Consider the following 21,653-nt stretch of genomic DNA (forward strand, 5'->3'; position numbering starts at 1 on the left):
GATAGAAGCACTTGTGCACAGATTGCTTTAATGGTTTCCCAACCATTAGCACTGATCTTTATTGGTCAGAGAGAATAACTGACTCCAACATTTTTAACAAAGCAACAGAGATATATTCTATCTATATATATAAATATATATAGAAAGGCACATTTTTGGCAAAATACACTTGCTGGATGAACAAATGCCAAAGTCCTGAAAGCAATAATTTTAGGGAAAAAAAACACAAATAAACAGTGGTAAACCTTTAAAAGCTTTGACCTATGGTGCCAGTTTGGTTTAGGACAAAACTCATAGTCACAGTACAAAACACTTGTGTGTCTCTTTCTAATAAAAAAAATGATTACACCACTGGCAAAACACATCAGCATCAAAATTCACCATATATAATATATTCATAAATATGCAATAATAGAGAAATAGATCCATACTAATGCCTGTTTGGTCCAAAGAACAGTAGTCAGCTAAAGTACAGTGTTAATCCAGATACATTCTGAGAAAAAGACACACTACCCCAAGACCTTCTACTGTCTCACTAAGAGACCCCTGAGCATGCTGTTACTGTTTGGCACATTTTTTCTTTCTTTTTTGCTTACCATTTCCAAGAAATATTAAAATGATTTTTTTAAAGCTAAAATAATGATGGCATTGCCCAGCTGACATTGCCATGCCATTAAAAAGCACAGTTTAAACATTAAATCTGGTAACACTGCAATTTAAGTAATAAGCCTTTAACAAATATTAGAACCTTCCTAACATATCAGTGGTTTATGTACATTCAAATATGAATGTATATGAAAATATATTAAAACTTCATTTCTATTTCAACGTATATTAACTCTGTTTTGTTAACATTGCATATCTATGATCTGTAATATATCATTTTTGTTATTAATGAACAATATTCTATATATCATAAAATCTTAATTTATCTATTTTGCAGGTTTCTAGATGTACCTGCTGAAAGGCAAAGATTGCAATGGTAGCTTTCTCTAAGTGAAACGGAACAGTGAACCTGAACTGAAACTTCAAATTACTCAAAATTCTCATCAGTGCAGTGCAGTGTAGGGCACTATAAGGGCATTAACTAAGTGCGATGGCTAGTCTGCAGAATTTTAAGGAACATTAAAGCTATAAGCCTTATCTGTGCTATTAATAAAAAAGCAGTAAGCATACTGCGCGAAAGAAATCAATAACATTACAAATGTTACAAGAGCACCCTGAATCAGAGCGAAACACAATAATCTAGAGCAGCTGAACAGCAGATGGACTTAAGTTGTGTCATTGAAAATTCCAGTTTTGATAAGTCCAGAGTGACAGCTAAACAAGGTCTTACATATATACATATCCATTTAAAGAACAGTAGTTCAACCACCCCAGGCATGGGGCATATGTCCCAGAGATGAGAGAGGGAAAAAAAACATGCTGTGCATTTCTTTGGGCAGACAATGGGACAGCAACTTTCCCAATGAATTCAGGGGGAAAAAAAGAACCCAGATATTCATTTAGACAGCTTACTAATGACACGAATGAGAGCTGCATTTTCATCTTTCAGTCTCTGGTTGTCAGCACGCAAATCCACAAGCACCTAGGAGGAGGAAGACAGAGAGTGAGATGAACAGGCCCACATGGAATCTGTATATGCATGGAAATTTGTAGAAAGTTCTGCAGATCTGACATATCCATCATACACAATGGTCTACACAAACGCCCTTACTTTGAGTTCATCTTCTAACTCGGATGCTCTCCGCTGAAGAAGTTTCTTTTCCTGAAGAAAAAACAGTGCAGAGTTTACAACAAAAAAATCCACTATATACAATAGGGTTCAATTTGTTAACGTGAGCATTAGGTGAAATAGCATTTATTAATCTAGGTTATATAACAGGGCAGTTGAATGCTTGCTTCTGATAGGTTGACGAGCGTTCTATGGTGTGCAATTTTTTTTCAGGGAGGTCTTGCAGTTAAATATGCAATGAAAATGATTTCAACTGAGGTCCAGAATATGAAGGCAAAAGAACCAAAGCCCACAAAGACATTGACCAAGCAGTTAAATACATTACTTAACAATAAAAAAAAAAAGAAAAATTCTAACTATTTTCGTATTTTCTCAAAATTAATTTTTAGCTTTCAGATTTGCTATTAGTAGACACTGTTGTTGAGACGATACTGTTCAAAGACACCTCCATTATTAGCTTTAAAATTACGTTTTTGAATTAGCAACAGGTGCTAATTGATGAAGGACCACTGAATTATTAGAAAATAATGCATAGTGCATTATCTTTAATAATTCAATGGTCCATCATCAATTATTCCTTAATTAATGTTAATTTTAGCATGTACCAATACATCTTTAACAGTTAAATTAACAAAATTAAATTCATTTAAAAAACGTTGATTATTGTTAGTACACAATACCAGTGCATTAACTAAGGTAAACAAATTGCAGAATTGTTACCACTCCAACCCAAGACACCCGAACCGTGACACGGCATGAAAATGTGGTAACTTACAAATCTCTCCAGCTCCAGCAGGGCTGGTCTGTTTGATCCATTCTCCTGATTCTGTGTGCATGCAAACAAATACAACTATATATAAATATATTATATAACTTAATTTAGTGGTTCAACATTTCTTTCCTATCCCAATGTCTCAGGACAAGAAAACAACACTTTTCACCTGTTTGAGTTTCTCCAGCTGAACTTTACTCTCATTTAACTGCAGCTGAGTTTCTTGAAGCTTCTCTTTTAGATCTCCATTCTCTTGCAACACCTGCAGATACAACTGAGAGAACACATATTACATAACAAGAGTGTGAACAAGTTCTTATATTGCTCATTAATTTCTGAATGTTCAATGTTTAAAAAAAAATTATTACCCTACTATAATCCAGAGAAGAGGTTCTGGAATCGTATAATCGAGGATCACTACAAAAACAAACAATACTCTTAAAAATAACATTACAAAAGTCTCAATATCACTCTCTCAACATGAGCATATTAGCAGCTTATTTAAAACTGTGCACTAATTAATACCATGGTTAGGGACAGGTAAGTGTGAATGCATCCATATCTACGGAGAAAAACATCACAGAACAAAAAACACACAAGACACTGTGCTATGTAATCAGTACACACTAAGTACATACAGGTGCATCTCCAATTAGAATGTCGTGGAAAAGTTAATTTATTCCAGTAATTCAACTCAAATTGTGAAACTCGTGTATTAAATAAATTCAATGCACACAGACTGAAGTAGTTTAAGTCTTTGGTTTTTTTAATTGTGATTATTTTGGCTCACATTTAACAAAAACCCACCAATTCACTCTCATTCATCTCAACAAATTAGAATACTTCATGAGACTAATATAAAAAAAAAACAAATTTAGTGAATTGTTGGCCTTCTGGAAAGTATGTTCGTGTACTGTCCATGTACTCAATACTTGGTTGGGGCTCCTTTTGCTTTAATTACTGCCTCAATTTGGCATGGCATGGAGGTGCTCAGTTTGTGGCACTGCTGAGGTGGTATGGAAGCCCAGGTTTCTTTGACAGTGGCCTTCAGCTCATCTGCATTTTTTTGGTCTCTTGTTTCTCATTTTCCTCTTGACAGTATCCCATAGATTCTCTGTGGGGTTCAGGTCTGGTGAGTTTGCTGGCCAGTCAAGCACACCAACACCATGTTCATTTAACCAACTTTTGGGGCTTTTGGCAGTGTGGGCAGGTGCCAAATCCTGCTGGAAAATGAAATCAGCATCTTCAAAAAGCTGGTCAGCAGAGGGAAGCATGACGTGCTCCAAAAATTTCTTGGTAAACGGGTGGAGTGACTTTGGTTTTTACAAAAAACACAATGGACCAACACCAGCAGATGACATTGCACCCCAAATCATCACAGACTGTGGAAACTTAATACTGGACTTCAAGCAACTTGGGCTATTCCACCCTTCCTCTAGACTATAGGACCTTGGTTTCCAAATGAAATACAAAACTTGCTCTCATCTGAAATGAAGACTTTGGACCACTGGGAAACAGTCCAGTTCATCTTCTCCTTAGCCCAGGTAAGACGCCTCTGACATTGTCTGTGGTTTAGGAGTGGCTTAAAAAGAGGAATACGACAACTGTAGCCAAATTCCTTGACACATCTGTGTGTGGTGGCTCTTGGTGCCTTGACCCCAGCCTCAGTCCTTGTGTCCTCTCAGTCCTTGTGAAGTTCACTCAAATTCTTGAATCAATTTTGCTTGACAATCCTCATAAGGCTGCGGTTCTTTCGGTTGGTTGTACATCTTTTTCTTCCACACTTTTTCCTTCTACTCAACTTTCTGTTAACATGCTTGGATACAGCACTCTGTGAACAGCCAGCTTCTATGGCAACGAATGTTTGTGGCTTACCCTCCTTGTGAAGGGTGTCAATGATTGTCTTCTGGACAACTGTCAGATCAGCAGTCTTCCCCATGATTGTGTAGCCTAGTGAACCTAATGAATTGGTGGGTTTTTGTTAAATGTGGGCCAAAATCATCACAATTAAAAGAACCAAAGACTTAAACTATTTCAGTCTGTGTGCACTGAATTTATTTTATACACGAGTTTCACAGTTTGAGTTGAATTACTGAAATAAATGAACTTTTCCACGACATTCTAATTTATTGAGATGCACCTGTATAGGATATACCTACACACCAGGCGATGTACAAAACCTTGATAAAACACACACAAACCGGGTTCTGTTGTCTTGTTCAGCATCTTCATTTGCCTCCACATCATCCATCTGAACAAAAGAAACATTAATCTTCAATAACTGTCCATGTCAAAGTCAGTCATTTAAAATTCCCGAATTATGTAATCTTTACTACTACAACTGGCACTAAACACAACTGCAAAAATAATTATAAATTAGAGGTGTAATAATGTTCTCACTGTATAAAAATAATAATAATAACAATTAGCCTAGCAAAAAAAAAAAAAAAAAAACTGCAACAAAAATACAAAAAATGAATGACCTCTGAATGCTTTGATTCACAAATTAGAAACAACAACAATGTAATAAATGGCATTAATATAATTAGCCTACATATTTTAGTTGTCGGTTTATTACATTTTTCATAACAATGTGCAAATCTATGATGCATATTCAATAGTCCACTACAAAAAAATAACATTTCTAATAGTGCGAATGTATGATTTGATTGATTATTTTGTCATTATTTGACTACAGTGCAAACGCTCTCTCAAATTACATTAATGCCCTTTTTGGAAACAGTTATGAATTGTTTTAAAATACTTTAAATCATTCATACATTGAATCATAACCCAATTTCATGATGCATCACAATCATAAGATTAAAGAATCAAATTCACAACAAATATTTACACCCATATATATATATATATATATCTATATATTATATATATATATATATATATATATATATATATATATATATATAGTTATATATATATAAAATATTTTTGTTTATTTATAGGTGATTTTTCCAAAGTTCTGAACTTCTGGCTGATGCATATTATAAAAAAGTCTGTCAAGGAAATAGTCAAACAAATCGTATAGCAGTTTTGGGACAACCATATCATTATAGTGTTAAGGTCTACATTATAGACCCTTTGTCATGTACTGTATGTGTTTGCATATGAATGTTGCTAAATACATTATCATAAAATAGGGAACCTCCACAAACTCCTCCTGTTCTACAGTGGAAACCTTGTTGTGGGCAACATTTGCTTAAAATGTAAATTCACATGCATCATCATCCTTTGTTATTCTTTGTAATATACAGGTGAGAAGCTGCAAAGAAGTGTACTTCTAAAAGTCTATTTATATTGAAAATGCTCGGTGTGAACAAGAATGCCCTGGCTTTTTTATGAATGCTTGTAGCTCACCTCTCCAGCCTGCTGAACGATACCAGTTGAGCGTCTCTCTTTCCTCCCTTTCCTGCGATCTCTCACTCCTAATCTTGTCTCTGCATCTCCCGATTCCTTCACTGGCTCTGTGTCTATTGCAGAGAGAAAACTCTTAAAATCCATAAAGAATTCACACTGAATCAAAAACTTCAAAGAATAATTACTGTCAACTGAAACTGAAGTATCAACTCCAGGTGCTTCAGACACACTGGTTGGTAATGAGACTCACCTCTCTCAGCTGGTGTTAGTGAGATGTTGGGGCTCACAGGCTGAACACTGAGGTGCTGAGGTTCATTGGTCTTAACAATTATCCGTTCTGCTTCCTTAAGATCTGTCAATGTTACTCCCTGACAATCAAAATTCCAAAAAATATTTAATAATAATATTATCTTAACAATACATTTTTTTTTTTTGAGCACATTATTAACATGTTGTTAACAAAATATTAAGCCAAACTACTCAATATGGTTTTCTTTTCTTTTAATGAGTTTTATTCATTATATTAGTTTTATTCAGGGTTGTGAATACACACCTGTGTTGATCGTCGTGACTGCCTCATGAGACGCGAGCGAGCTTTCCTCTGAAACTCCGACTCCTCGTCTCTCACTGGAGCCTGATACCTGTAAAAAAAAAAAAAAAAAAAAAAAAAATTTCATCACTATTCATGAACAGATCTTAAATCTAGTTTATAAAATAGATGGTCCTTAATTATGACTGTTTGAGTCAATAAAATTTCTAAATTATGTAACTTTACTACTACTGGCACCAAACACAATTGCAAAATAATTAGACATTAGAGGTGTACAAATATTCTCAATGTACAAAACAATTCAGCCTAGCAACATAACAAATACTGCAACAAAAATACAAACACTGAATCCCATGATTTACAGATCAGAACCAGTAACAATGTAATAAATGGCATTAATGTATAGTTAATAATTAATAGATAATATACACATACACCTGTGACCTCATAACATTAGAATTACTGCACTAAAGAAACTGTTTTGAAATGTCAGATTTCACTGTAGCCGTAGTTTACAGTGAATTTATACAACCAAGGGGGTTTAGGCACTCTGCTCCGCTTTGTGACTAGCGAGAAGGCTTCTTGGCTTATTGCATTAAACAGTAACATTTATTTACATATTACTTTACATACTGCTTAGTTATTTACATACTGACTTAGCGAAGATATTTAAATTCAAAATGATGTTGAATGATTCTCAGTACAAACTTCAATACCAAAAGACAGTAAAACACTACTTTATAAGTTTACCTGTTGTAGAGATTTAATTAAAAGTTTTAATTATAAAATTACCATTGAATTATAAACTAAAATGAGGTTCTATGTAGTTCACTCACCAGGTGTTTGAGTTAGAGTTTAGCACAGATATTTTTTCACTCATTTGGAATTATTCAACCTCTAAAAACAAGTCTAAGTCTAGCGAATAAACAAAAAAAATTACTTAAATGTCTTTACTTGGTAATTCTGCTACGTTATGCCATCACTAATACTTCCTTATCATGAAGCCGTACATAACATAAGATTTGTACAGCTGTAACATAAAATCAATAAAATAAATAAAAGTGTAATTGTAAAGCATTTAATTCTTGCGATCAAACTATCTTACTTCCTTCCATCACTAGAGGCATTACTGGGGCTCTCAGCAGGTGACTCTCGCCTCTGGGGGGTGGGCTGCACAACTGCTGTGCGACTCGCTCTGTCCTGATCATTCACCTTGACTTCTTTATCCTCTATGGTCTGAAGAACACAAACATACAGTGATTAAATCACATGCACCAGCAGAGAGATTCTGACATTAAAAGCTGAGACAGAAGACTGTGTGTCTTCTGACCTCTGAAGAGGGAACAATGCTCTCTGGTGTTGACACTGTTGAACTTTCTAGAACAGAGAACAAAACAAACATCATCAAACAGACTGTATTCTTGTATGTTTCATAGATGTGAATATTTTGAATGCTGCTGTATGAGAGAGAGAGATAAACCTGGGCTGCTTTCTCTCTCATCGTTGAGTCCCAGGCCTCCTGAGACTCCTCGTTCCTTAGACTGGTCCTGTACATATATTTTGTCCCTGCTGCTCATTCGGCACACAGAGCTCTAGAGAAAGAGAGGTATGAGTGAAGATGTTTGTGACTGCAAAGACTGTAAGACTGATAATCTTTCTCACCTGCGTTTCTTGTTTGCAGTGTTGGCATTTGAAATCTGTGAATTTTGTTGCTCAATAAGTGCCTGTTCAGTCCTCCACTAAAATAAACAGATGCAAAAATCTATTAAACATCATACTTTATTTACAATGGATCTAAATAGCCCATATATAATTATTGTTCTGATTAATAGTTAAAACGGTATAGTAATGAGTTTAATGAGGTACAAAAACATGTAAACAACAAATAAAGAGCCTCAACATGGCTTATATTTTTAATAAGTATTCAGTTTTCATGTGCACTCAGGAACAAAGGTTCATGTCACTCGGTAGTACCCTACAGACAAAAAGCTAAAAGGCAGATCTTTGTACCTTAGTTACACCTAAATGGTTTATTTTAGTACCTTAAAGCTACATATAATTTTTTTAAAAGTAAATATTAGCACATTAAGTGTACATATTGGTACCCTTTTGAAAGGGTACGTCCACAGTGTCAGTTTCCCAGATAAACACAGGTATGTCTCTATTATGTCTGCTAACTAGTCCACTTGATCTGGGAAACATCTGCTTTTAGCACTTCCATTTCCATTATCTGAAGTCAATGGGTTTTTTGTTAAATGCCTGAAATAAGCACAAGCACAAGATATAAGTTTTAATCTATGACATAAAAAAAAAAAAAAAAAAAAAAAAAAAATCGGTAATACCCCTTATGACTTTCTTTTTTTTTTTTTTTTTTTTACTTGTCTTGAAAAAGGCTTTTGCTAACAAGTGGCTAAATGGGACCACAGAGGTTGTCAGCTGAGAGCATGTTAAACGTCATAAAACCAAACATAAAAACTCATCTACTCACTAGTCCACTTTTTACAGCCTTGCTGTGTTATTAATCACACATTTTTTACAAATTTTTTTACATAGACTGAAAGAGTTCCAGGAAGCTTGGTGATGTTGACGTTGAAGTCAGGTGACTGTGGTGTAGTTATAGCCTTTGTTTAGCAATTGTAAATACCCAAATACACAGCCTTCTGACAACTGTATGTAGGCTTCAAAATTCACAAAAGTTTTGTTCATTTGAGAAGAACGTTATTTTTTTTTTTTTTTGGTTATAGAGAAGATTTTCCGCAATGATCCAAAAGCAAAAATCCAATTCTGTGGATTCTATTGTTCAGCTGAACAGATTTCAAGACTGCAACTGTCTGTTTTCTTTCATATTGCAAAAGCAAAGAGAGAGAGAGAGAAAAAAATAAAGTGTACTTGGTAAGACAAAAAGCTCATTTTAGAATTTATTTTGTGATTGATGTCACAAAAACAAATTGAGTGTCTCTTTCTGTTAATAATAGTGCAGTTCTATATACAGGTGCATCTAAAAAAAAATTGTGAAAAGTTACATGTAAAGTAAAAAGTTATAAGAGCTTACAGCTCATGAAAGTCAAAAATACCAGTATCTCAAAATATTAAAATATTTACATTTGAGTTTCATTAAATGGCCATCCCTACAGTATAAATTCTGGATATCTCTTGTTCTTTGAAACCACAATAATGGGGAAGACTGCTGACTTGGTTATGGTCCAGAAAACAATCACTGAAAACAGTCACAGAAGGTCATTACTGAAAGGGGTAGTTGTTCATAGAGTGCTGTATAAAAGCATATTAAATGCAAAGTTGACTGGAAGGAAGAAACTGGGTAGGAAAAGGTGCACAAGCAACAGGGATGACTGCAAGTTTGAGAATACTGTCAAGCAAAGCCGATTCAAACACTTGGGAGAGCTTCACAAGGAGTGAACTGAAGCTGGAGTCAGTGCATCAAGAGTGGGGGTTGTACGACTACTGATTTCTGCTAGTCGATTTTTATTTAAAAAATACTCGAGTTACTCGACTACTCGTGGTTCATGCTGTAAATGAAAAGACATGAAATAGCTGTTATCAATAAACGCTAATTAATTCATAGCCTTATGCAACAATTACATATGTAAATCGTTAAAACTTTATAATTATGACATTATATATTACAATTTTCATGTAACAGAAAGTATTTGTATCTGTATTTGTATCTGTAACAATCACAAAATTATTCGTATCTGCATCCGGATAAAACCAGGTGGAACGTCGTACAGTTACTTGATAAGACCGTTATGACTATATTTTTTTCACAGTTATCACTGAACAAGTATTCCGTGTTAAACTAAAATAATTATTAGCAGAAAGCAGAAAGATGTCATGACAAACATTTAGTGATCATTTGAACTCGACTGAATTAAATCATAGCGCACATTTTCATTACGCAGAACTCTTTAAGCGAGTCTTTTTTTGAACTTCACTAAACAAATGTGCATGTGCCACGCAAACCAGCAAAAAATAAAGATGCAAACATGTAGGCCAAGTAGAAAATGTATCTGTATCTAAGTTGATTATTAGCGTACTCTTGAGAGAGAACTGGTTTGGTTTTTGAGAGACTGAGATGCGCAACGTGGCTGTTTGATTGGGGAGCGTGCTGTGCTTATTACATTTATTCATTTCATATCGTAGCCTAAGGTCTAATCATTGCCTTTTAAATATATACAAATAATAGAACGGGTATGATGTATTATTTTATAGGTGATATTACTCTTGCCAAGCTCTGATTTCTGAGAGATGCACGGAGAGCAATGCGGTGTTTGATTTACGCTCTTTTCATTCATAAAGTTTACATTCATTCACTTCACACTCTATTGCATGACTTTAGAGTTCTGTGTATAATATTTGCTCAACTGTTATCTAGCAAACCCCAGACTGTGCCAGCCGCAGCCGAATATTCAGGCAGAATTATTCCTTGTCCGTTATTCGTTTTTTAAGCCATTATCCGTGCCTTTCTGATTAAGTTATTCGGCTTTGGGTACACCCCTAATTATTACATATTTTAATTGTACATGCAACATAGATAAAGTCATAGAAAGTAACAGCTACACGCAATATTGTAATCCTAAAATTCACGTCGTACTTGCAAACTCTATATATGCATTATGGTTAATGCATGCTCGAGTAGTTGATCGTGTCCAACAGCGCCGACTAGTGTTTGAAGTAGTCGATCACTCGACTACTCGACTAGTCTATGCAAGCCCTAATCAAAAGTCACCATGCTCAGATGTCTTCAGGAAAAGGGTCACCAAGCCACTTCTGAAACAGAAACAACGTCAGAAGCATCGTACCTGGGCTAAGGAGAAAAAGAACTGGATCGTTGCTCAGTGGTCCAAAGTCCTCTTTTCAGATAAAAGTAAATTTGCATTTCATTTGGAAACCAAGGTCTGGAGTCTGGAGGAAGACTGGAGAGGCACAGAATCCAAGCTGCTTGAAGTCCGGTGTGAAGTTTCCAAAGTCAGTGATGATTTGGGATACCGTGACGTCTGCTGGTGTTGGTCCATTGTGTTTTATCAAGTCTAAAGCCAATGCAGCCATCTACCAGAAGATTTTGGAGCACTTTATGCTTCCATCTGCTGACAAGCTTTATGGAAATGCTGATTTCCTTTTCCAGCGGGACTTTAGCACCTGCCCACAGTGCCAAAACCACTTCCAAGTGGTTTGCTGGCCATAATATTACTGTGCTTGATTGGCCAGCCAACATACCTGACCTGAACCTTATATGGAATCTATGGGATATTTTCAAGAGAAAGATAAGAAACAGTTGATCCAACAATACAGATGAGCTGAAGGCTCAATAGTGCCTCAGCAGTGCCACAGGCTGATCGCTTCCATGCCACACCTCATTGATGCTGTCATTTGTGCTAAAGGAGCCCCGACCAAGTATTGCATGCATAAATGACCATACTTTAAAGAACTTTAACTTTTCTGTTTTGCAAATACTTTTTTGATTGATCTTAGGAAATATTCTAATATTTTAAGATACTGGATTTTTGACTTTCATGAGCTCTAATCATCAAAATTAAAACAAAAAAAAAACTTTTGAAACGTTTTACTTTACATGTATTGAATCTAGAATATATGAAAGTTTCACTTTTTGAAATAAGTTACAAAAAAAATAACTTTCACGATATTCTAATTTTTTGAGATGCACCTGTATACTTATTAGAATTAGAATGTCATGGAAAAGTGCATTTATTTCAGTAATTCAACTCAAATTGTGAAACTTGTGTATTAAATAAATTCAGTGCACACAGAATAAAGTGGTTTAAGTCTTTGGTTCCTTTAATTGTGATGATTTTGGCTCACATTTAACAAAAACCCACCAATTCACTATCTCAACTAATTAGAATATGGTGACATGCCAATCACCTAATCAACTCAAAACACCTGCAAAGTTTTCCTGAGCCTTCAAAACGGTCTCTCCTTATGAGGATTGTCATGCAAAATCCATTCAAGAATTTGAGTGAACTTCACAAGGAATGGACTGAGGCTGGGTCAAGGCATCAAGAGTCACCGGGAATTTGGCTACAGTTGTCGTATTCCTCTTGTTAAGCCACTCCTGAACCACAGACAACATCAGAGGCGTCTTATCTGGGTTAAGGAGAAGAAGAACTGGACTGTTGCCCAGTGGTCCAAAGTCCTCTTTTCAGATGAGAGCAAGTTTTGTATTTCATTTGGAAACCAAGGTCCTAGAGTCTGGAGGAAGGGTGGAGAAGTCACAAAGACTTGAACCCCATAGAGAATCTGTGGAGTACTGTCAAGAGGAAAATGAGAAACCAGAGACCAAAAAATGCAGATGAGCTGAAGGCCACTGTCAAAGATACCTGCCATACCGCCACAAACTGAGCACCTCCATGCCACGCCGAATTGAGGCAGTAATTAAAGCAAAAGGAGCCCCTACCAAGTATTGAGTACATGTACAGTAAATGAACATACTTTCCAGAAGGCCAACAATTCACTAAAAAAGTTTTTTTTATTGGTCTTATGAAGTATTCTAATTTGTTGAGATAGTGATTTGTTGGGTTTTTTGTTAAATGTGAGCCAAAATCATCACAATTAAAAGAACCAAAGACTTCAGTCTACTTCAGTCTGTGTGCACTGAATTTATTTAATACACGAGCTTCACAATTTGAGTTGAATTACTGAAATAAATGAACTTTTCCACGACATTCTAATTTATTGGGCTGCACCTGTATATATAAAAAAATCACTGTAATAAAAGTTATTTGAGAAATAACTGACAACCTTTTCAAAATGTCCAGAGTTAGCCCGCAGCCCAGTTAAATAAGCCTGCTACATTACATATAGTAAGCTGTGAATTTCTTCCTAGTGTATCTAAAATAACAGATTGGTTTAAATAAATGTGTGTCTGTGTGTGTTCTCACATTAGCCTGTCTTTGAGACAGTTCTTCCAGTAAAGACGCAACACTCTCATCCGCCACATCAAATGGAGTCTGTCCTTAAAAACAAAACAAAACAGCAGTTTCAGTTATTATAATTTCCCAAACATGCATGCAAACACCCACCCACCCACCCACATTGTGAAACAGAGCTACGGCCAACTGCAGTGCTGCTGCTGGCTGCAGAACTGTGGTGCATTTTGACACAGAACAGAAGCTCCACACTTCCTCTTCCTTTAAGAGTGCATGACTCCTGCTGTGCACTAATTTCTCTAACATATCAGGCCTCAACTTTTGCCTTTATATTCCAATTTACAACTACAGTGCATTTATTTTATTTAGAATTACAGTATATTGGCTAATGCTACCATATTTCTTGATAACAGGTCTAAAATTTATCCTGTATTTTTTTTCCTTTATTTTTTTCAGAATTAACTGATTGCAACACATAGAAATAGTCTAGATAAAATAAGATAAAATTGTCCTGAAATATAAATGTGGCCCTACAGAGATGAAGCTCTTAAAGGGCTAGTTTACCTGACATTGACAATTGTGTCATTTTTTTACTCACTGTCATGTTGTTCCAAACCTGTATGACTTTCTTATACGGAAAACAAAGAAAGATATTTTGAACAATGTCTGAAGATTAAAAAAAAAAAAAAAAACACTGAGACATTCATAAAATATCTTCTGTACCACAGAAGAAAGTCATACTGGCTTAGAATTTTCATTTTTCAGTGAACTATGACTTAAGGTTGGAAAACACCAGCCTAAGGAAGACAGCTTTGTTACTGGCCAACAGAATTTGGTGCTGAATGTTTAGCACATTTTCTTTTTTCTCTCACTCACCCCATTACTATGGGCCTCCATGTCACACAGTTGCTCTGCGAGTAGACGACAGGCTTCACTTTGACCCCAATGAGCTGCAGCATGGAGAGGAGTCCAGCCATCATAGTCTTTAGCACTCACATCCAGACCACACTGACACAACAATCTGACAGAAAATAAAAAAAACTGCATGAAGTCATTCGTACAAGTGTTCAGTACTAGGGCTGTGTATCACCAGCAAAGTCACGATACAATACATATCCCGATACAGAGGCCACGATACACATCATGATACAGGACCATACAGAATTTGGCCTCAGCAGAAGTGAGTAAAACAGCCGTTTATTAAACACTGCATACAATAGGGCCATTGCTAACTATAGGCAGAGCAGGCAGTTGACCTGTGCATTATGAAGGGCCTCCATAACTGTACCACAGTACAATATAAGTAATGGCATATGTTTCATGTTTACATTGGCATTCCCCACCAGGTACAATATTCTGATTGTTTGCATCTTGTTTTTAAGCCCATAAATAATAATGTACTGGTTCTAATTAATTTATATTGTAATGTACTCATACTAATATACATTAAAAAAATCATCTTACACATTGCTGGTAGGTTATCATTGCACATATTAACATACTCTCTAGATTTCTAGAGTTCTAAACTAATGCGCTGTCTTCACTGAATCTCACGAGCACACATAGTCACTAGATCACGCTGCACGCCACGCACATAGACATTCATAACACAAACTTTAGCGTTGCCCCGCAATTTTATCAATAAAACAGCTTAATCGCTCAAGAGCTACATCGCTCAGGAGCTGTTAACATCGTTTCTAAAGGTGTTAAAGCCACAGCTTCCCTGTTAGTGTTAATAGAGAAACGCGGCAAAACAGTGTTAATTCATAAATACATATCGCGCCTCTCTCTCTCTAGTAAATGAACACTTGATGAATCACACTTTCCTGAGAATAGAATATTGAAGTGGAGATCGCTAAACTGAAAGTTTAACGGTGTTTTCAGAAAGCCAGCGAGTTTAATCATAGAGGAGAGAGCGCGCATACACTTGGTTGCCTGGTTGACAAAGATAACTATCACACTTAGCAGACATTTCTGTATTGCAAGCTCTGTTTCGGGGATTACGACTCTGTATATCAGGCAACCCAGTTGTGTTCCTCTGCAGCCAGATAAAACCTTGTTTTAGCCTATAAATTATACTCTATTCATTATTTATTTTAGAAACCTCACACTTTTCCACTCCATTTTAAATGGTGTTCTTATATTCAAATTAAGTGCGGTCCACTGCCGCACACGTCCCACGATAATGATACAGAGACAGCTGTATCGTATCATCAAATCTCTCGTCTTATCGATGTATCGAACACAGCACTATTCAGTACATTGTGAAGACACAAGCGCTGTATCAAAACCTAGTGACCATTTTAAAGGTGGCATTTTAAAGGGTATAAAACACTAAATTACTTTTTTTTTTAATCCACATTTTTGAGACATTTGAATAAACTGTAGTTCATATATGAATTCTAGTTACATTTTCAAAATAATGCGCAATTCCGACCTCATACTTTATCAGCCCGGAGCTGCTTCCGTGTACAACTGTTGGCGCAAGCTACATTAAAGTGATTATTATGTTTTGATCGCATCGATTCACTACAGGAAGCCTTTGTTCACCCACCGGAGCCACGTGAGACACTTTTGTTTTTTTATGGATGGGTGCTTTTTATTTAACTTCTTTTGGACTGATGCATACAACACCCGCTGTGGCATTAAACAGCTTGAAAGATCAAAGACAATTTTTTATATAACTCTGACTGGATTCGTCTGAAAGAAGAAAGTCATATACACCTAGGATGACTTGAGGGTGAGTAATTTATGGGCTAGCTTTCATTTTTGGGTGAACTAACCCTTTAACTTTTTTGTCTATGTCTTCGCTCACATTTTCAAGTTAGACACTGCAACATTCCATAAAAAAAGCAACCACCCCCCCCCCCAACATTACAGCTTTCCATTCCCATATCTTGGGATGTTTTTAAATCTAAACAGACACTCACAATGATAAAAGTGATAAATAGGTGGGGGTGGAGGGGACTCTTCATGACTCCTCCAGCAGTGAGGCGGCACACACACAGACACTCACAATGGCGACAACAAACTCTAAACTTTGTTTATCCCTTCAGTCAAGTTTTGAATATCATGCATTGTAGAGGAAGCTGATGTGACTTCTGCTCTAAACAACTCAATGGGATGGAAACTGTGCTGAAAGAACATCGGCACAGGCCTCCACTCCTTTTCCACTTTGCAAAGAAACAGGAAGTAAACAATGGTTGCTTTGTGCTCTGAGAACTGCCCAATGGCGTAGCGGAACATTCCGCATGAGCATGGGGTGTTAACCTGGTTGAATAATGGAGGAATGGTCTCTAGGGTTTAATCACTGAGATACCAGAAGTCTGGGGTAAAACTATCTGCTGAGAATATAACTAAATAGATTTTCTTTATATGATGTTATCATACGAGTAAAAATTTTGCAATGCCAAGAGGAAACTCATGAGGAAACATTTCTCTTTTTGCATTCACACTTACTTAATGGCCTCCAAATATCCTTTAGCTGCTGCTACATGTAACGGAGTAGCACCAGTCCGGGGGTGGCGAAGATTAGCAGGCAGCCCCTTTGTGAGCCAGTGGCGGGCATCACACATGATCCACTCTTCTTCTGCCCGCTTAGCTGCTTCCACATCTGATGAGAGATGGACTAATTATAAGGTCCCATACATTTTCGCAGAGAAGAATTATTAACAATTTATCTGACTAGCTGACTGGACAAATTAATTTAATGTAAATATACTGATCTGTGTATTTCTAGGAAAAATACTTAAATGATAGAGTTTATTTTGGAAATATTTTGTGAATGAATATAAATGAAAATTAAGGTCTGTGAGAAAGTAAATATGTATTATGAATACATATTTTGAATAATGTTGGTAACCAGACAGTTTTCATCAGGTGATTTTTTTGACTCTAATAACATCAGTATGTGGACATTTGTGCTTTTATTTTATATTTACTACATTCGGTCCAGCACCTGTACTCAAATTAACTTGGGCTGGGTGATTTTTCTAAGTAAATAAATATAGCAGGCTTTAATTTCTGATATCTCTCAATTTAATTGAAATACATTTAAGTGTATTTATGATGTGACATTTTAGATGTTCTGTTGACTAACCCTGTGTCAATGTGTGTTCTTGCAGCAGTGTCTCTGTGGCTTCATCCTCTGCAATGTCCACTGGCACATCACCATCACAGTTCACCAAGCAGAGAGATGCACCATGCCTGAGCAGAAATCTAAAAGTGACAGCACCAGTAAATAAGTACAGTATAATACATGCTAACTGGGAGAATATCATTTACAGCAGTGTATTTTTTTTTTTCTGCTGGCAATCCAACTCTCAGAGTCATTTCAACCCTTAAAATGCAAATTGGTGAAGTACTCTTAAATAGCAGTATAATACAAAAAAGCAGTGCCAAGGTGTAGTAACTGCTGACATATGGTCACCATATCACTGCACACCAAAGAATATTATTTTCACTGCACAGTATTGTTCTGGCATGTCAGTAATTATATATAGAAGAATGATATCACTTAAGAAATTTGCTTGGTAAAATGTTACAATCAAAATTTGTGCCTTTAATATATAGAGGACTGGGAAAAATTATGAATTTCTGTGATTAGGATGAACTGGTTTAAAGCATGACATATTTTTAGTGCATTTAATGCATCAACTGCAGCAAATTCCTTTGAATGGAGGTGTTTCCTCATGCTATTTGAATGCAGTTCTCCCCCACACCCACAGAACAAATCATTCCAGAGAGAGCAGATTACTTGAGGATGACACAGGCTCTATTACTGGCCGCACTCACCCCCGCAACCTCCTCGCGGAGGAAAAACCACGCGTAGTACACCCACTCATTGCAGTTTCTGTCTGGCTACCTGGCTGATCCTGCCAGTAATAGTGTATGTGTCTCAGAGATAAAGCCATGCAGATATTGTAAAACTGGCTGAATAAATTGTATTGAAAGGATTTTGCTTATGTAAAATTAATTTAGGGAATGAATGTGCAAATTTATTTACAACAACATTTTAATATTAGGTGCAGTTTTTCATGAATCACAGAACACTGTGCAATTAAATAGTTACATTTAGCTGATTCATAGCCATAGTAATAACAGACTAATACAACTAATAATTTCCTTGAGGCTGTGCTACATTATAAATTAATTTCAGAACAGAACAATCACATTTGCAACAGCCAGCAACTTCAAAGACAGCTAAACAATAAACATTAGACAATTTTGATACATACTCATTCATTTAAATATATATTCATTAAATTCAGTCATAACATACTCTGTTATCTCCAGGTTTCCACATGATGCAGCCACATGAAGAGGAGTCCAACCCTCACTGTCCACCTGGTTAACATTGGCACCCCGAGACAGAAGAAATTCCACCATCTCCATACTGCCATCGATACAGGCCTGGGAAAGAACACCACGTACAGTCCATCAGATTTTTACAGAAATGCACCACAATTAAAATACTAAAATTACAGCCAAGTTATGGCTGATAACCAATAAATGGTCATTTGTGCAAAAAAAATTACAAATTCAAACACCAAAAACAAAATTTAAAATTTCACAAGTAAATTTAAAGGCACAATATGTAATTTTTCGTCGCTAGAGGACAGGTTTGGGAAGCACTGCTTTATAGTTATCATTCAGGCTTTACTGACCTTGACACACACAAGCCAAAAACACACATTACCACATTGTATTTGCACTCATCTAATATGTAATGTACACTGTAAAGGTTTTTTTTTTAATGTTTTTGAAAAAAAAAGACTTATGTTAATCAAGGCTGTATTTATTTGATTAAAAATACGTCAATATATGTTAATGGCATGGGGCGTAACATTTCCATCACACGCTTGAGGAATTCGGCAAATCACAACGCACTGGATAGCTGGCTAATTAGAGCACACCTCGCTTTTCAGACCGATGAGCTTTGTAAAAACAACGTGTTTCAGATAGAGGAGAAACAATAATGTACAGTATGTGGAAAAATGATGTGTTTTTTGAACTTTAAACCATATAAACACATTTCATTACACCAAATACACAAAATAATGTTCTTTTTAGCAACATCATATGACCCCTTTAAATATCCAATATTGCCAAATATACTTGTACACAAACATTTTCTCATAACAGCCAACCAACCAATTATTACCCAGTATAGTACCGACACACTGAGCATACTTTTTTTTTAATTATAAAAGAGACTGTGAAGTTAAGTAAATATCCTGTAAACATTTTAGCAAAATAGCACTGTAGCATGCATGTCGAGACATCAGGTAAATTATCTGTTCACTTTATCAAGACAATAAACAGATTAAAAATGCAGTAAGATTCTGACCTGGTGTAAAGCTGTTATTCCATCTGTGTTGGCACAGTTAACCATATCATCCTCTCCATTCTGCACTCTTGCTTCTCTCAGCATCTCCTTTGCCTCCTCGGTGTCACCACTAGCACACACTGCTAGGAACTCTGCAGTCTTCTCAAATCTCACTCGCCACCTGAGAGAGGGAGAGACAGGCTGTCTGGAATGGTATTTTGCATCAGACACCTCAAAAACTAAACAGTAACATGTACAGACTCTTACATAATATATTTGATACATCAAAAGCAAAATAGAATGAGTAAGTATTAAAGGCTTTGGATGCACATTCCTACTCAAATAGGGTAATTCGTTTTCTACAGTCTCAACTGCAACCTTCTTTAGCAACCATCAGCTCTAGGAACAATATTTTCAATTTGTACTGGTTCTTTAATCCATTAAGAATGAAAACTAATCAGTAAATACATTCTAGCGGGATAGTAATCCAATGCATGGCAGATGGTCTTTGACAGCCAAAATAGCAAACTAAATCTGGAGATCTCCATTAAAGTGTTAAGCTGAGAAACACAGAAACTGCTTTATTCGGACATTCTTGTTTACATCGAGGAACTATATAACTAATTAATGCTGAAACCTTCTCTTTGTGTTGGTTGTTATTACTGTGGTCATGAATCTCCAAACCTGCTTTTTTTCTGCTGCTCATTGGTGTCTGTTCTGCCTCCATCAGAAGCTCCGGTGCTCGTCTCTCTTTTCCAGCGACTCCGAGGCACCGCCGGCTCTCTGTCCGTACTTGAGCCCGACCAACGCGTCAGCTGCTCCCGACGCTTCGCTACCGCTGCGTCCCCCATAATCCAGCACTAAAGACACATATTTTTAAGAGAAACTCCCATGATCACAGCTACAGGAACATATATCAGAGACACGCCCTCCATGCGCGCTGTTTACACTTCCTCATCACATTCACAGGAAGTTACTAAAATCATCCAACCAGTCATTAACGTTAATTCCTGTTCTCCTAAAAAATACCTGCCGATCGGAGATGTCGATGACCAGTACAGTTCAAGAACCAGACAACGATTTTATGTAATTGCCATGACGTTAAAGGCTTCAGGTCAGAGATCAAAACTGCAGTTCCACCTCCAGGCTACAGAGAGCACAGTAGAGCTCCTTACCAGCTTCCGGCGGTTGTATCCAACCAAATGTTTCAGCTCCTTGGGGTCAACGATTTAAGTTGTTTAGTTTTAAATTAAAGTTTAATACTGTGCCACAAATGTCATGTTTTAGAACTTCCCTTTTCAAACAGCTGAACAAGTGTCATGGGGCAAAAAAAAATTGCCCTATTTATCTCCATTGCCCTAGTTATGGAGACTAAAGCAATAAAAAATATATATCAATAAAATACAATTTCATATACTGTGTACTATATATATATATATATATATATATATATATATATATATATATATATATATATATTCTCCCTTCCAAAAGTATTGGGACAGTGAGCCCAATTCCTTTATTTTTGCTGTAGACTGAAAACATTTGGGTTTGACATCAAAAGATGAATATGAGACAAGAGATCAACATTTCAGCTTTTATTTCCAGGTATTTTCATCTGGATCTGATAAACATAACTTAGAAATTAGTACCTTTTGTTTGAACCCACCCATTGCTCATGTGACCAAAAGTATTGGAACAGATTGACTTAAACTAGATTAAAGTGAATAACACTTAATATTTAGTTGCAAATCCTTTTCTTGCAATAACTACATCAAGCCTGTGACCCACTGACTTTTGCATTCTTCTTTTGTGATGCTTTTCCAGGCTTTCACCGCAGCCTCTTTCAGTTTTGAGAGTAACTCCCTTCAGTCTCTTCTTTAGCAAGTAAAATGCATACTCTACAGGTTTAAATCTGGAGATTGACTTGGCCAGTCTAAAACCTTCCTCTTTTTTGCCCCTGATGAACTCCTTTGTTGCTTTGG

General features: G+C 36.3%; 1 protein-coding gene across 2 annotated transcripts; it reads right to left on the reverse strand.

Annotated features, from left to right (window-relative positions):
- Positions 1–22: 22 nt before the first annotated feature.
- Positions 23–20,856, reverse strand: LOC109080602 (protein phosphatase 1 regulatory subunit 12C-like). 2 transcript variants are annotated; one of them, XM_042725755.1, is made up of 21 exons: positions 20,698–20,856; positions 20,353–20,528; positions 19,690–19,849; positions 18,622–18,752; positions 17,440–17,558; positions 16,800–16,953; positions 14,217–14,361; positions 13,353–13,427; positions 8,098–8,174; positions 7,916–8,025; positions 7,766–7,812; positions 7,541–7,671; positions 6,439–6,526; positions 6,136–6,253; positions 5,886–5,998; positions 4,709–4,758; positions 2,876–2,924; positions 2,677–2,781; positions 2,511–2,561; positions 1,718–1,768; positions 23–1,588 (listed from the first exon to the last, which is right to left on the reverse strand). In XM_042725755.1, exons 2-21 carry the CDS (start codon positions 20,517–20,519, stop codon positions 1,502–1,504), a joined length of 2,028 nt encoding a protein of 675 aa, XP_042581689.1. In that variant the 5' UTR covers positions 20,520–20,528; positions 20,698–20,856; the 3' UTR covers positions 23–1,501. The 2 variants fall into 2 exon arrangements, with proteins under 2 accessions (XP_042581689.1, XP_042581688.1); XM_042725754.1 differs by having other exon boundaries at positions 7,916–8,028.
- Positions 20,857–21,653: the final 797 nt, after the last annotated feature.

Source organism: Cyprinus carpio, chromosome B6 (assembly GCF_018340385.1).
Source record: "Cyprinus carpio isolate SPL01 chromosome B6, ASM1834038v1, whole genome shotgun sequence".
NCBI lineage: Eukaryota > Metazoa > Chordata > Actinopteri > Cypriniformes > Cyprinidae > Cyprinus > Cyprinus carpio.